This window comes from Pleurodeles waltl, chromosome 5 (genome assembly GCF_031143425.1).
Source record: "Pleurodeles waltl isolate 20211129_DDA chromosome 5, aPleWal1.hap1.20221129, whole genome shotgun sequence".
In the NCBI taxonomy this organism is placed as follows: domain Eukaryota; kingdom Metazoa; phylum Chordata; class Amphibia; order Caudata; family Salamandridae; genus Pleurodeles; species Pleurodeles waltl.
Window position 1 is genome coordinate 1,797,591,506 of NC_090444.1, and position 15,196 is coordinate 1,797,606,701.

At 45.4% G+C, this 15,196-nt stretch overlaps 1 protein-coding gene across 2 annotated transcripts; it reads right to left on the bottom strand.

Annotated features, from left to right (window-relative positions):
• Positions 1–1,995: 1,995 nt before the first annotated feature.
• Positions 1,996–15,188, bottom strand: MAD2L1BP (MAD2L1 binding protein). 2 transcript variants are annotated; one of them, XM_069236244.1, is made up of 3 exons: positions 15,033–15,188; positions 13,593–13,912; positions 1,996–3,878 (listed from the first exon to the last, which is right to left on the bottom strand). In XM_069236244.1, exons 1-3 carry the CDS (start codon positions 15,145–15,147, stop codon positions 3,345–3,347), a joined length of 969 nt encoding a protein of 322 aa, XP_069092345.1. In that variant the 5' UTR covers positions 15,148–15,188; the 3' UTR covers positions 1,996–3,344. The 2 variants fall into 2 exon arrangements, with proteins under 2 accessions (XP_069092345.1, XP_069092344.1); XM_069236243.1 differs by having other exon boundaries at positions 1,996–3,881.
• Positions 15,189–15,196: the final 8 nt, after the last annotated feature.

Sequence of the window (15,196 nt, forward strand, 5' to 3'; positions counted from 1 at the left end):
TCTATAGAACCTTTGATACCTCGGACGCCTGGAGAAAAGAAGATATTAAGTTAACATTGTTCTCTTAGGAGAGAGGTTAGTCTCTCAAAAGATCCAGGTGAGGAAAACTATAGAATTGGTTGAATGTGAGTGACTAAACAGTTTAATGCGCAGTAGGAATGTACTTATCTATGCTCTTATCACCCCACTGCAGGACTTCCCTTTAAGGAAATCCCAATAAGGAGAAAAGTGCAGGTTACAGAAGCACATACTGAATATCCTATCCTCAAGTCGGAATCACAGGCTGGAACTGGATCTGGAGACGGTCTCTTTCTATCCCCATTCCCCCCAAACAGATGCAAGGTTCAGATAATAAGTAAAGTCTGAGCCCGCATCTGTTGGAGGGAGTTGGGTAAAAGGCATCTGCTCCTGTGGAAGTTTGATTTAATGGGTAATCGCCTGCCAGCATAGAAAACCACAGACCTCATCCCTTCAGGTTTCTTTTGATGGATCACTCTGTACCACACTATTCCCTTCTGACTATGGAATTCATACATTTCACAGATTAAAGCATGTACACATTGGAAATACCTACATTGGATCATCAGTTTCTGCCTCCTTGATATACAACTGATTTCCTATACGACGCTCTCATCCTGTAGCATTGTCCATATTCACAACCCAAGAAAATAACCATCCTGACATCCATACAGAAGCATCTCAATGCCCCACTCTCCTAGGAAGAAGTTTCACCTGAACCACAACCTGCTTTCGTCATTTCAGCTTGTGATTTATCCAGAAATGTGTAACCAGTGTGAGGGAGCATTTAGTGGATGTCTTCTGATACGGTTCTTGTGTTGAATTATGCAGTTTCTGACCTTTTGGGTAGACTGTCCAATGTATATACGATTCCATGAGCACCAGACTGCATAAATGACACCTCTGGGGTTACAGCTCGCTTAGTCAAACTACCACAGAATAGGGAAATGGTCGCTGGGTGTTAGATTCCCCCTTGACAAGATAGAAAGGTTCTGCTTCAGAGAAACGCCAACTACACTGGTTGTATTACTGAAGGCCAAAACTAAATAACTCACATGGTGATTTTTGGGGGGGGGGGTTGGGGGGAAAACAGGGTGAGTAGTATGATAGATGATATTAGGGTGTGGTGCAGATAAAGGAAGGTGGTTAAATGCCACAGCTATGAATCAAGAGGTCATTGCATGTTCTGCTTGCAGGCCCTAAAGTGTGTTGCTGGCAGACTACTCCAGCATGGTTTGTGCTGGACCAGATACTGTCCTGTTCCATTGGGAATTGTGTTATAAAAACCAAAAAGCACTACTAATTCACACTGCCTAATGGACAGCAATAACTACAGGTCTTGGGCATTGTATTTCTGAGAAGGGCTTGCTTCAAGACTTCCAGCTTGATCATCTAGACTGCACAGCAATCACACAATACACAAGGGAAACCAGCACAGCAGATCATAGCACCAGGTCAAAACTTCAAGCCCAAGGCCAGCAAAATAGCGCCCGAACTAACCAAGAGAAAAAAAAAAAAAAAAAAAAAAATGCTTATGTAGTATTTGCTTGACCTCACCCAGTCTTCTCAAGCATCAATTTAGAATATAAAGGGTCAGACACTCATTTGAGGTCAACTTGCCGGTCAGTCATCAGAGCAAACCCCATTTTCTTTAATCTAACCACCACTATATTTTCGAGTTTCTTTATTCATGCCTTTTAAAATTTTTATTTTACCCGAAAAGATTTTTTTGAAGGCTTGCACAGATTTACCCTGCGCGAACAACATTGTGTACAGCAAACAAACCCATGGAGACTCCAGGAGGCCTTGGTTCATATTTGGGACTTACTGAGCCCCGATTCTTAAACTAAACCCAACTAGTGAAGGTGGGAACCAAGCAGAGTCTGCTGGCAAGTCAAGGCCAGATGAGAAGGGGCATTTTCCACTAGCATTAGGAGCCGTACAATTAAATGAACAAAATTACACCAACCTCTCTGCCAGTGGAGTCAAGGCTATTAAAATTTAATAGTCAATTCATACAATACAAATAACTCATAATATAGCACCATGTTTTTTATACAATGATTTCAATAACATGCAGTCTTTCTTTAAAAGCGATTCATGCCTTCTATCCTTGATGCAACCTCCTACCAGAAGTGGCTAGTTAGTCAATATTCTGAAGCCTGCACCAATATCCCTACTCTCTCTAGCTATTGGTGGGGTTGTACTCACTTACCAGAGTCCTCCTTGAGAAACCTTACCCAGGCCAACGATTGTTTTGGTCTTCATTGCACAGCAATTTACTTTTTATGCCAAGGAGCTGCCCAGGGCAATCGGAATGTGTGTTCTCAATGAATGAGAACCATGTATCGAAAGGTTCTGATCCAAAATGGCCAGGATCCTTTCACGAACAGTTAACCAGCAAACTGCAGGATCCGTGATGTGTCTCCGTTCCCACCTGCACAACACTGGTGACCATGAAGTGGCAGAGGCACAAATCCCAATCCTCAGTCCGAGAGCAGACTGTGTAATCTGAGGTAAAGCGGAACGTGAATGAGGGTATTGGTCAACATGTAGACCCCCAAGGGGTTTGTTTTGTCACAGGCCGAGCTGCAGTTACCACAGGAACACGCACTACAAGGCCCTGACGAAAGAGAAGCAACCAGGATACAGATATGGGTCACCCTGCAGGTCTACAGAAAGGGAGGGCAAGCTAACAAAGTAATACCCAGGAAGACGCATCTTTGGGATGTAGCAATATGTGCTAAACCCTAGGCAGAATAAAACACTAAATTACACTTTTAAAACAGGTTTCCAAGCTAGAGTAATAAAAGCAACGCAGCATTTGTAATCCAGATTACATGATATAAATAAATTAACTTATGATCCTTCTAGACCATTTTCAACATTTACTTAAATATACACAGCTAAAATAAGGAAGGTTGGATCCCTGTAAGCAAGGAACCTTACTTTAACAAAAAACACCCACCACACGTAATTTCCATCCTCACTTTAAAAAGGTCGTGCTTTTCTCAAAATAGATATTTTTTTTTTTCCAAATGTGAAATTGAGTGGTGCTGAAAACAAACCCTGTTACCAACGGTAATGTGTTAATCCATTGAATTCCAATGCCAAAAAGTGTAAACATGTTTAACCGAGCAGCTTAGACCAGTCAAAAAGCATCCATCTGATATTGCTGCATTTGTGGATAAAAAAAAAATATATATTGAGCATGTAACTCAGAAAAAAAAAAAAAAGCTAAAAAAAAGTCAAAATATGCATCTAAAAGCATTACTGCACTCTCAAGCAGAAAACAAAATTTAAATAAAAACCCTCTGACGAGGGCATCAATCGTGAAACCCCTTTAACGTCACTGGTGCCTGGAACCAAACGTAGTCGTCGTCCGATGCTCGCGAGGTCTGATGCGGGGGCCGGGTGAGGTCAGACACTTTGTCCGCGCATGAAAGATTGACCTGCAGCTTTAGGCCCCGGCTCGGTACTTTAAAATTGAGTTTGGGCCGGAACCACTCCGTGCCGCAGCTTCGGTGCCCCTGCACCATGAGCACGGCCCCCATTATAGGCGAAGCCTTGAACTCACTGAAGGCATCCGTGACAAAGAGTGAATGAAAAAGCTTCCGAAGGCAAGGCCTCGTTTTCAGACTCTGTTCCGCACTGCCTGCCAGGACGCCCTCCATGTTTATCTCGTACATCTCCTTGGGGCACGCGGTGCTGCCCCCCAGCAAGAGCAGCACACGAGGTACAATGGTCAGGGTAAAAAGGGTTTCCAGGTTGCAAATGATCTCCTCCAGGTCAGCCAGCACTCGCTGGCACTTCTTCCGGTCCGCGAGCTCTTTACTGCGAGACTTCTTGCTCGGTTCATCCTGCTTGGGGAAAAGATGACAATTAGATCAGAGAAGAACTCGAAAGGAAACAGTAGCTGAAGCAGTGCTCATCACTGGGAAATGAATGCATGACAGCAGCAGCATCTCTGAAGTACAGATCTTTAATAAACAGCCCGTAATGACCTTAAACAATTAACCCTTTGCTTTATAGTGGAGCTGGCGCTGGTAAATGTAATTGACCGCTCAAGTACAAGTTGATAGTACGTGTGTAAGCTGCTTGTGTCTGGTTTACACACATTAAACAATCTGACTGAAGTGGGCTGCAATTTAAGAAAAAATTAAAACTTGGTTAAATTTTTCAAAAGCACGTCTGTCCGACAAGGAGACGGAGTATCATCTGTGTGCGGGGGTTACTTCTTTCCATACTGCCGTGATCCCAGGATCCTTGACAGCAGTGACAGGAGCATGGACCCCCTCCTCCCCCCACTAGCACGTACTCGGAGCATCACCTGTCAGCCACTATTGAGGTATTTTGCCACTCTCCAAAACACATGTTATCTTGTAAAATACCATTTCCGCCAAATACAGTGCAAACTCGGACTGGAACGAAGTTTGATCAAGTTCCTAAACCTGAAAGCAGAATCCCCAGCCACCTTTCAAAATCTCTATTACTTCGTACCAAATCAACACAAGCAGACTACTACTCTTCAAGCCGTCTTCAAAGTGATGCAACCGAGGCAGGGTGCAAAGTAGGACACTGCAGGATAGCACAGATCACCACAGAGCAAAGGGCCTCTGCTTCAAGGACACTTCCCGTAAGACCAGGCCTATGCCTCTGAAGCCGAACACATTTCAATGAGGTATGCCCGCATGTATAGCAACAACATTTAACATCGGGAGAATGGTACTCTTACGATGAAGAGAGAAAAAAAAAAACAAAAAAAAAAAAAAAAAGAGTGTATGCATCCTGCCCGGTTATGTATCACGTTGGACAACCTCCCAAACACAAGATGTCCCACAGTGGAGACAACATTCCAGATAACCATTTATATAGCAAAGTCCTTTACAGTGGGTTTAGGCACGGTCAACAGCCTTTCTGTTTACCAGTTAAGCATGCAGCACCAACGTGTGGGACTAAATCAACTCATGTCAATAACACATGCAGTGTCATCTGTCCATCTTGTTCTGCCTCGCCAGTGTGTCCTTCCACATCCCTGCCAGCCCTGCTGCAGAAGTGATTCCAATGCTGTGCATAACGCTGCCTGGCTGTGGGTGAGTATGCAAGACTGTCCACGCCTTTTCCTTCAAAGGGTGCGATATGGCAACACGCACCTAGGAGTGTCTGGGGCTATGGTGGGATGTGCAGGACTGGAGCTGTGCCGGCGGTGTGCCCATTCTCTCCAGATGAATGGAGTTCTGCAGGCCACTGAGGCCCACAGGAAGGGTGTGGTACACGTGGGAGAAAATAGGAATGTGCTGCAAAACGTCCCCACGCGAGTGTAGTTTGTCCAGATGTCATAAGTTGTTGCGTGCCCCTACTAGGAAAAGACCATCTTTCAGTGTAGTAAAGTGTTCTGCAGAAGGTAAACAGAAGACACTGCAGAGCCAACATCTGCCTCCCCATTCATAGATCCGACAGCTCTGTTGTAAATCCCTATACGTGTGGCGGCAGCAAGGCAGGGCCCCCAGAACAGGCGGACCTGGGGAAGAATTACTCTCCCCTCGTTCTGAGGGCTCTCCTGGTCCCACGCTGCAGCTACACGGGTGAGACTGGAGCCGGCGCTGGTTTGTCATTGCTCAGGCACTTACATCCCGAGCAAGATAACTCAAGCAACAGGCCAAGAATCGGTTGCTGAAATTCCCTGAGCCACTGACATGGCACTAGTTTTAAGTAACAGCAGGGCTCGTGAAACGTTCATACCTCGGAGATAGATTAAACGAGTACCACAGATTGGTTAATGTTAATAAAGGTGGGTGAGTTAATGGATTTTTAGATGGGCTTATAGGTTGACAGGCAAGTAGAGCGATTTAAAAAAAAAAAAAAACAGTGCATCTCTGGAGCTGGAAATGCTGCAGTCTTTCATTCAGACCTTCCCTGCAGGTCGCCAGTGTAATCGTGCATATTTACTAACATAAACAATTTTAACACATGCATGTTGACATTTCAAATGTTAACAAACATTGGCAAAACCAACAGGTTTCTGCAGTCACAGCTATGGGCAATGTTCATGTTTCTAAGCGTAATGGCACATCAGCGCTCCCCCCTTTTCGCATCAGCATGGGAGCATTTAATCAATCATGTAACATAAGTTGGCCCTCTCCTGCTGTATAACTCTACTGGACCCAATTTTTTTAAAAATATTTAATTTCCTCTGCGCATCCGTTTGTGGTATGTAGTGCTATAGGTTCACATACTCTGTGTAATTCTGCCTCGGGTAGTAGAGCATTCAGCCACATAGCACCACTTACTTGATACATTCTTTCCTTATACTGTTTGACACACAGGAAGTGCTTATTTCTAACCATGACTACCATGTTGTTTTGTATGTATCATATTACATGGTAACTTGCACTCCTGGTCCCTTGATTTGGGTACCTAAAGACACCATAGACATGACATTGTTTGATGACAATAGAGATGCTTTGGCTGCAGAATTATTTTCTTTAAAACCTACATGAACCAAAGAACATAATACACTCTACAGGAGGATTTAAAACAAATTCATTAGACTGGAGCGTTTATTAAAGAAAACAAAAAAACCACACACACACGGCACTCTCAAGATGGTGGGATGCAACCACACTTAGAGACATAGAACTGAAATAGGCCCCACATGGGCAATTACTTTTTCTTCATTTGATGATCTCTAGACTCTGATCTCCTAGGAAAACGGGAATATCCGATTGCCACATCTCCAGTCGGCATGATGAATATCGCCAGACATCCCGAAAGAAAAATAAATTAGTATTAGAAATTGCTGATATGGAACACGAGATTTTTTTGGGGGGGGGGGCTTGCCTGTAAATCTGATGTTAAAAACAATGATCAATCCAAGACTTCTAGAGATAGTAATATAGACATGTCTGCTACTGATGTCTCCCGATTTTTAAGTGGAGGGACTGATCCACCAGATGAGGGACAACTTCAGTCTGACTTTAGGGTACTGCTGTTCCTCTTTTTTAGAGGAACTGGAGAGGTACAGAAAAGGGATACGTTTGAACTACAAACCAAATATAAATGCAACAAAACCATGGGGGGGGGGAGAACAGTAGACCGACAAAAGGGAGGAACTAACAACGAGATCTGTATCATACAATCAAAGAACATGAGTGCAAGTTGCATGACATCTCTAACTGGTCAAGAGGATGTAGTAAGCAATGTTGACACAGTACAGATAATTCCTCTTTCCACAGTTGTACTGTCCTGTGATGGAATACATGTATTAAGCAGAGGTCTAGGTTTTTGTCCCATCTCTAGGCCAAACTATACAAAAATACATACAGACCTTTTCAAATTTGTACATCGCATGAAGGTGAAAGGTGAAGGTGAAAGGTGAAATGCAAAGGCATTTCTCCTCCTATCACGTAGAGGGGGGCGGAGAGGCATGAAAGGAGAGGAAAGGGCTTTCCTCTCCTTTCATGTCTCTCTGAGCAGTTCTGCTGCCCGATCGGGCAGCAGAAATGCCGCTAGATACCAGGGAATTTTTAGGGTTGAGTCTGCGTTGCATGCGCGCGCATCGCAGCAAGAAACTTTAGTTATTAGAAAAGGGCTCGGAGCCCTGTCGACGTCAAGTCAGTGTGTTTCATGGGCTTGCCTAGTAAAATCTGCTTGCTTTCATTAGTGGAAGGCATGCACATGTCTTGTCTTTTCCGGTGGTTAGCCCTCTGAGCGCAGCGACCAAGTAAAGAAAAACATGCGAGGCTCGCTGTTTTGTGTCGGATCGTGGACTACTTTTTCTGTATTTTCCTAGCGCGATTTCACTTGCCAGAAGTCGAGCGCTTTACACAGTTAATTTCACTTTTTTGGGTTATGTACACAAAAGCACTTTTGCCGATAGATGAAAAGCCGGGTTAGGAGTTTACAACGCGATCAGCTCTAACATGAGCAAATGCGAGACCCGTTGCATTGCAAATGCTTGGTTTTTTTGTTATTTGAAATGAGGGGAGCGGGCAATTTATTTTTTGTCTTTTGACACCAAGGAAAATTGTGTTTGTTTTTCTTTATGTTTGAGGAGCGACCCCTTGGGCAAGGGCCGCTCCCCTGGGGGGAAATGATTTTTACGCCATTTCTGCCCCCCCCCCTCCCCCCAGGGCAGATCGGCCTAAAATTATTAGGCTGATCTGCCCTCATGGGGGGGGTTAAGACAGTCTAATTTAGAAGCAGTGTTTATTTCTCTAACATCAATGAGTCTTCCTTCCTGCAGGGGAGAAGCCCTTCTCATGGCCGCAGTGCAACAGAGCATTCGCCGACAGATCTAACGTAATGCCAGGAATCTGCCTATTGTGTACATGGCGGATGGCACCTGGCAATCTGAAGCACCAAGAATGCTGCTTCCCTGATCCTCCATCAAGACAGCTGCACTAGCGGCCCGAAAAGAAGAATAACGAGGATTAGAAAATAGAGACTTACAGGGCTGTTGGAGCTTGGTAACACGAGCGGTTACTACGAAAATGATTAAAGCAGGGTTGGGGGAGGAGGGGTTTCGCTTTGCAAGCAGCGGGAGGTGGTGGTAAGGCACAGGGATATTTTAGATGCAATAAAATGCCAGCAGCAACGTATGAGAGGTTGAGGGAGTGGGGTCGGCACAGGCATATTAAGTGATTGACAAATAGAATTAAGTAACTCTGCAGGCACGCAGGGGAGTGACCTCAAAACGCTTCTTCCGGCGAGAGCGCGCAGAACAGCTACCTAGGGGAAATCTTAATCATACAGTGAAATGAACATGAAGACCCGCCAGACAGAATCCAGCAGTGCTGCTTGGGTGACTGGCTGGCACGCAATCTGGTGCGAGGATTCTATTCACAGCCTTGAAATTAAATGATGCTGTAAAAGGTTGGGCAGATATGCTCCCTCTATCAGTTGCATCCAGTTTGTATTTCAATGTCTCAGTCCCTTTCTTGTTTATCAGCTGCGACTGAGGTCAGGAGTAAACCAAGTATTTTAATGGCAGGCTTTATGGAGCCAAGAAGGCACACCGTGCCCGGGCTTGTGATTTGGTAAGGCTCGCTATGGGTGGTGTGAGGTGGTCTCAACCGAGGCACGGTGCAGGGCAGATTTCCGAAAAGGCCGCCAGCAAATCACACAACTGATGAGCATCACAGAATCTGTCCTGTGAGTGAGTTTTCAGGTTATGTAGGCGGGACAGTGGAGGGGAACGTGCTGTTTAAGAAGGCTTGCAGGGAAAACAGCTTCATTTAACTTTTACTGTATTTAATTCTGTACTTTTCCACTGAGTGAGCCAGGCTGCGGTGGGCACTGTAGACCCGTGCATGTTATGTGGTCATATTTGCTTCTATAATTTGTGTGCACCTCGTCGGGGTAGTAAGCACTATAAATACAATTACTTTCAGAAGGCTTAAGAGGAGCTTGAGACTACACCAAGACGACAGAGCCCTGCTTGGCGGCGATCACCCATGGCTCTCCACCCTCCCACCAACACAAGCAAGGAAATGGGGCCAACAATCCATAAAATGCACCCTGCACCCAAGGGCCAAGAAACTCCCGTGAACAGCGGCTCTGTTCAAAATCCTGCAACTTCTTGGCAACAAAGAAGCAACTTTAAAGACCCCACGTTTCCTGCCGGAAGCGTGAGACTTTCCACTCTTCACCCGACGACCCCGGCCCCCGGCTTGACCTGCAGAAAACAAACACCTCAGGGAGGACTCCCCGGTGACTGTGAGCCCATGAGTAACCAGAGACGACCCCCCACAGTGACGCCTGCAGAGAGAATCCAGAGGCTCCCCCTAACCGCGACTGTCTGTAACAAGGGACCCGAAGCCTGGAACCAACACTGCACCCGCAGTCCCCAGGACCTGAACTCCAGTGCAGGAGCAACCCCCAGGCGACCCTCTGCCTAGCCCAGGTGGTGGCTACCCAGAGAAGCCCCCCCCTTGTGCCTGCCTGCATCGTTGAAGTGACCCCCGGGTCCCTCCATTACTTTCTATCTAAAACCCAACGTTTGTTTGCACACATGTGCCGCTGAGGGTGTACTCTGTGCTTCCCCCCGTGCCCTACAAAATCCCCCTGGCCTCCCCCCCCACGTCTTACCTGCTGGCAGACTGGAACCAGGGCACCCCTGTTCTCCATTGAAGCCTATGTGTTTTGAGCACCTCTTTGACCTCTGCACATGACCGGCCCTGAGCTGCGGTAACTTTGGGGTTGCCTTGAACCCCCCCCCTCCCACCCCCAACAGTGGGCTACCTTGGCCCCAACTTTGAGACTTGTGTTTTACTTACCTGCAAACCTAACCTTTACTTACCTCCCCCAGGAACGGTTGATTTTTGCACTGTGTCCACTTTGAAAATAGATTGTTGCCATTCTTACAAAGACTGTATATGATAGATACTTTAGGAACTTTGAATAAAAGCAATAAGTTAAGTACCTTACATTTAAAGTATTACTTGAAAATCTTGAACCTGTGGTTCTTAGAATAAACTAAGAAAATGTATTTTTCAATATAAAAACCTATTGGCCTGGAGTAAGTCTGAGTGTGTGTTCCTCATTTATTGCCTGTGTGTGTACAACAAATGCTTAACACTTCCCTCCGATAAGCCTACTGCTTGACCACACTACCACAAAAGAGCATTAGAATTCTCTTTTTGCCACTATCTTACCTCTAAGGGGAACCCTTGGACTGTGCACACTATTTCTTACTTTGAAATAGTATATACAGAGCCAACTTCCTATAGTGCCCATAAAACATTTAGGAGCACCAGGCTAACAGCAGGAGACAGTTTAAGTGAGACATGGTGGACGAATCCTACCCGAGGGTAAACATCCTTTAAGCATTTCTACCTTCACCATACAGTTTTCTTTTATTTATTTATTTCAAGTGACTTTAGGGTTTAAGGCTGGATAGAGTTAAAGGGTGGTGATGTGGCTTGAGAGTTCCACAGACAGCCAAGGTAAAGGGGAGTGAGGGTTACTTGAAGGCTCAAGGTAGGGCCGAGGTAAGGGTGCCTTAAGAGAAGGGGTCAGCAGAGGTAAAGGGAGGAAAAGAAGATGCGTGTTCAGAGGTAGGTAGAGATAAAGGGTGAATTTAAGGTTCAGGGGTGGGTAGAGGTAAAGAGAAATAAGAGTAAATTTAGAAGTTAATGGTGGACACAAGCCAGGATTTTGTTGGTGATATAGTCAAGAAATGATACAGCACAAGCCTATGTGTTGGCTCAAAACTGCTGTCTGTGTTAAATCTAAAGAAGAAGAACTCAAATCCTCCCAAAAAAGTCAGAGCCACCTGGAGCAACCAGCAAAGTGAAACCAGCTGCTGTTGTGGAAGAATGAAAAGAAAATCAGAGTAATGAAGAAGCCAACCAACGGTAAATAATGGGTGGGCTGCAAGCCTTTTAGTTTTCTTTATTAAAAAAGAAAAAAAAAAAAGCCAGTAGATCTCAGAGTGCATGAGCGGTCTCATTGTGCAAGCAGAGGTAGGTGTGAACTCAGAAGGGCCGCTGGCTGTCGGTGATGACAAGGCTCGGCACTGATGAACAGTAGGATTTGTTATAAGAGAACATGTTGCAGGATAAGCGCAAGTAGACTTGGAGGTCACAGTGTTTAATTTACACCAGATGCCTCAACGAGTAAGCATGTGAGCTACTAGTAGCTCTCAAGCTACCCATACGCATCTCGTGAGCAACCGAGCCTACAAAAACTGAAACAAGTATATTTAAAACAAACATGTAAACCTGTCAGATGTGGTCAGTATTAAAATTCTAATATCTGTACTGTTAGATGATGTTCATTAAACAAGTAGCTTTTACTGCAGAAACAGTTGGAGACCACCAAAAGACCGTATAAGATCATGCAAGTTATTTAGCTGTGGAAGCTGGTTTAAGTCTTCCGGCAAGACAGGTAGCGTAGGCATGCTGCGTGTAACCCACAAATGGTGGTGGAAGAAATGCTTTCACGGAGTCTAACTACATGCTGCTTTGTAACACACAAAAGGTGATTGAAGGGATGCTTGCAATAGGGCTAACCACACACTGCTTGAACCCTGTGGATGTTTGTAGGATATATTCAAAAGGTAGCTGTGCAGAGCTGGTACAGCTAAGCTGTTAGTGGGGTAATGTACATCAGTGCCCGGAGCGAGGTATTCTGAATGGAGCAACAAAAAGGACTTTTTGCACAGACGATAGTGAAGTGATGTTTGAAATGGATGCAGGAGGAATGAGAAAAGAAATATATATAAAAATACCAACAACACATACAAACCTGAGCTCCGAGAACAGTTTTGACAAAAGATCTGCTGAGAGAAACACCAGTGAGCCTGTCATGGTGCAGTTGGCAATTCAAGTGGTGGTGGGTTTGTTTACACTGGAGATAAACACAGAAGAGTCATTTTGGCTGCAGTGTTAGTTCTCAGTGCAAAGCTGAGGCCAGTCTGAGAACTTGCAGCACCTGAGTGACAGAAGGCAGTTTGGCCCAGAGCTGCACTGTCATTGGAGAGGACGAGTTGGGACTTAGAACACCACATTCGAGCACTCCACGAGTGATGGGGTGGCATGGATTGAGGGAATAAAAGTAATATTTGACTCGTGGCACTGAAGAGAAACCGCCAGGAGCTTTAAAAACAAGGAAAGCCAGAAGGCCTTGTCATTGGGACCTCATGGTCTTTAGCTACGCTACACAACATCTTGGATGATGTGAGGCATACTTGAAGATAGAATAAAGCCCCTTCAGTGTGACCCACATATCATTTTGTGGTTGTGCACGTCCAAAAACACCAGTGCTGTTAATTTCTGATCTATACTGTATCAGTTAAAAAAAAAAAAAAAAAAAAAAAAAAACTCACTAATATTGGGCATGTGGTGACAGGAGAAGCACAGGCAAGAGCAACATGGAGCAGGTACCTTTAACCTTTGTTTTTTAGGTAAAATAAAAACATAGGTTGCCTCCGAGTAGTTATAGTTAGGACCACATTCCTATAAGAACTAGATTTAAATAATCTTTTACCATATATTACCCCTGATGAGGTGTTAAAATGCTATGAAATGAGCAGCATGCTACTCTGGGCCCCAAGGTTAGTGATGGATTAGTTTTAGGTCTTGCATACCAAGCAGTGCAAGATGGCTGTTAAAAAATAAATAAAAATAAGCCGTCAGCTTACAGTGTGCTCAAAACCAGGGCCACTGGAATAAGGCAATGGGCGAGGGCCAACTTATGTGACGGGGTTGAAATAGCATGACTTCATTTCCTTACTTTTTTAACTTGGTACCACTACGTTGGAAGAGGTTGCACCTCAGAACCAGTTTAACAATCAAATATAGCAATAAGCAACAGAAACGTTACCTGTTCAGCTTTCCACTGCACAGTCACTGCATTTTTAGTAACTTTTGAATCGTTGGAGCTAGAGAATTGTTCTCGTTAAAATCTGCATTGGGCGAGTAGACGACTGCAAAAGCTTGAATGCTAGTTATGCATGTCCATGAAAGTCTGGGAGTATTAAAGGGCTCTATATCAGAGCCTCGACCTGTGTGATGCCTTTTGTCAAACTGACTGCCTGCAAGTAGAAGAGAAATGACAGCTGTCCAGCTTACCTGTTGCCGATTCCTGTAGAAGAACTCCAGCTGCTCATACGGGAGGGGTAGCTGTTGCCGCTGGTAAAGGATGTGCTTTAGAAGTTCGCAGGTGAAAACGTAACAACCTTCCCGAGTGACAAGTCCAGGGAAAACCACAGATACGAAGAATCCATCTTGGGATGCACGCTCTGGATGGGATTGTTGAATACCAATCACACCACGGGAGACCAAATGCTTGACTTCATAATTGTTATTGTTACACATGTCTGATGACTGGATGCACACAAATGTCGGCTCTTGCACAAGGCCTGGCTCTGGCAAGTGGTCTGTCCTGAAAGCTGCAAGGCAGGAATTGAGAAAAAGTCAGAATGTAAACAACAAACTTCAAGAGACACCATAAAGTATGCATTTTAGCTATGCCACTCTCACACCATTGTCACAAAAAATGGAGTGTTGAAATTTATCAAACACTCACCCCCAGTCACAGATCTGGGTTTAATCCATAGTTATTTTGCTTGCCACGTCACCCCACTTCAGACCCAGCCATATGCAAATCAGTCTTGACCCTGGTCCTTATGGGAGCAATCCAGCCCAAAAAGCCAAGCCAGGTCCTCCCTGGACAGGATTCAAGCATCCTGGGACTGGTATCACCTTTCATCAACTAGACTAGCTTGAATGCAATGGCACAGCAAGCAAGGGAACCACGTCTGAGCATACCCTAACCACTTAGGGCAAGGCAACACCACAAAATAAAATAATGAACAGTGCTGAAACTTTTCAGACACTCGCCCCCAGTTACAGATCTGGGTTTAGTCCATCGTTATTTTGCTTGTCACATCACCCCATTCGGACCCAGCCATATGCAAATCAGTCTTGACCCTGCTCCATATGGGAGGAGTCCAGCCCGAACAACAGCCCCTGCTTCTTCGGCTCGTATCCCACTCACTCATTCTAGAATATGTATTCTGCATCAGGAATCTGCACTATGATGTAAGCACATATAGAAATACAACAGATAACAAGGCACGTCAATAATGCTTTTACATACATATACTTAGTATAAACTCACTTCATCATAACAGTATGCTTGGTACATCCTATCCAAGGATATCCTACTGCGTCGGTTCTCCCACATTCCCCTTCTTCACACACAGCACGTGCCCCCGAACCCTTCCACGACTAGCAGGGTCCAGTCTCCTCCAAACCCATCAACCACCTCAGTCCTCACTCTCACCTGCTCATCCTCCCAGCCTGGTTGTGCCGCATTTCCCCCCCTCCCGCTCCTCACTAAGCGGCATTGACTTTAACCCAACTCCACCTCGCTAAAGCCATTTCTCAATCCCCAGCCTTTTGCATATGCCGACTAGCTGCTCCCAACCCTATGTCTCAAGGCTGCTCTCCCTCTGCCCCTGCCAAACGAGGCCACACGCAGTCTCCCCGGGCGGTGCTCGCACTCACCGAACAACTCGGGGCTCACGGGTCGCGGTTCGGTGCGCTCCTGCTGCCGAAGACTCTCCTCGCCGGCTCTCGTCTCCGCCTCCACTGGCTCACCGCCCACAGGTCGCGCCGCCATTTTGCCCCCGCCGCTTTCAAACCCCCGAGCCGCCCCCGCCGCGGTGCAT

Bases quoted from the DNA above. Each gene is read 5' to 3' on its own strand.
- MAD2L1BP (XM_069236243.1), bottom strand. From the start codon at position 15,147: ATGGCGGCGCGACCTGTGGGCGGTGAGCCAGTGGAGGCGGAGACGAGA. The intron at 13,913-15,032 runs GTGAGTGCGAGC...CCTGCCTTGCAG, and splicing joins CGTGAGCCCCGAGTTGTTCG to CTTTCAGGACAGACCACTTG. The intron at 3,882-13,592 runs GTAAGCTGGACA...CTTTTCCCCAAG, and splicing joins TCTACAGGAATCGGCAACAG to CAGGATGAACCGAGCAAGAA.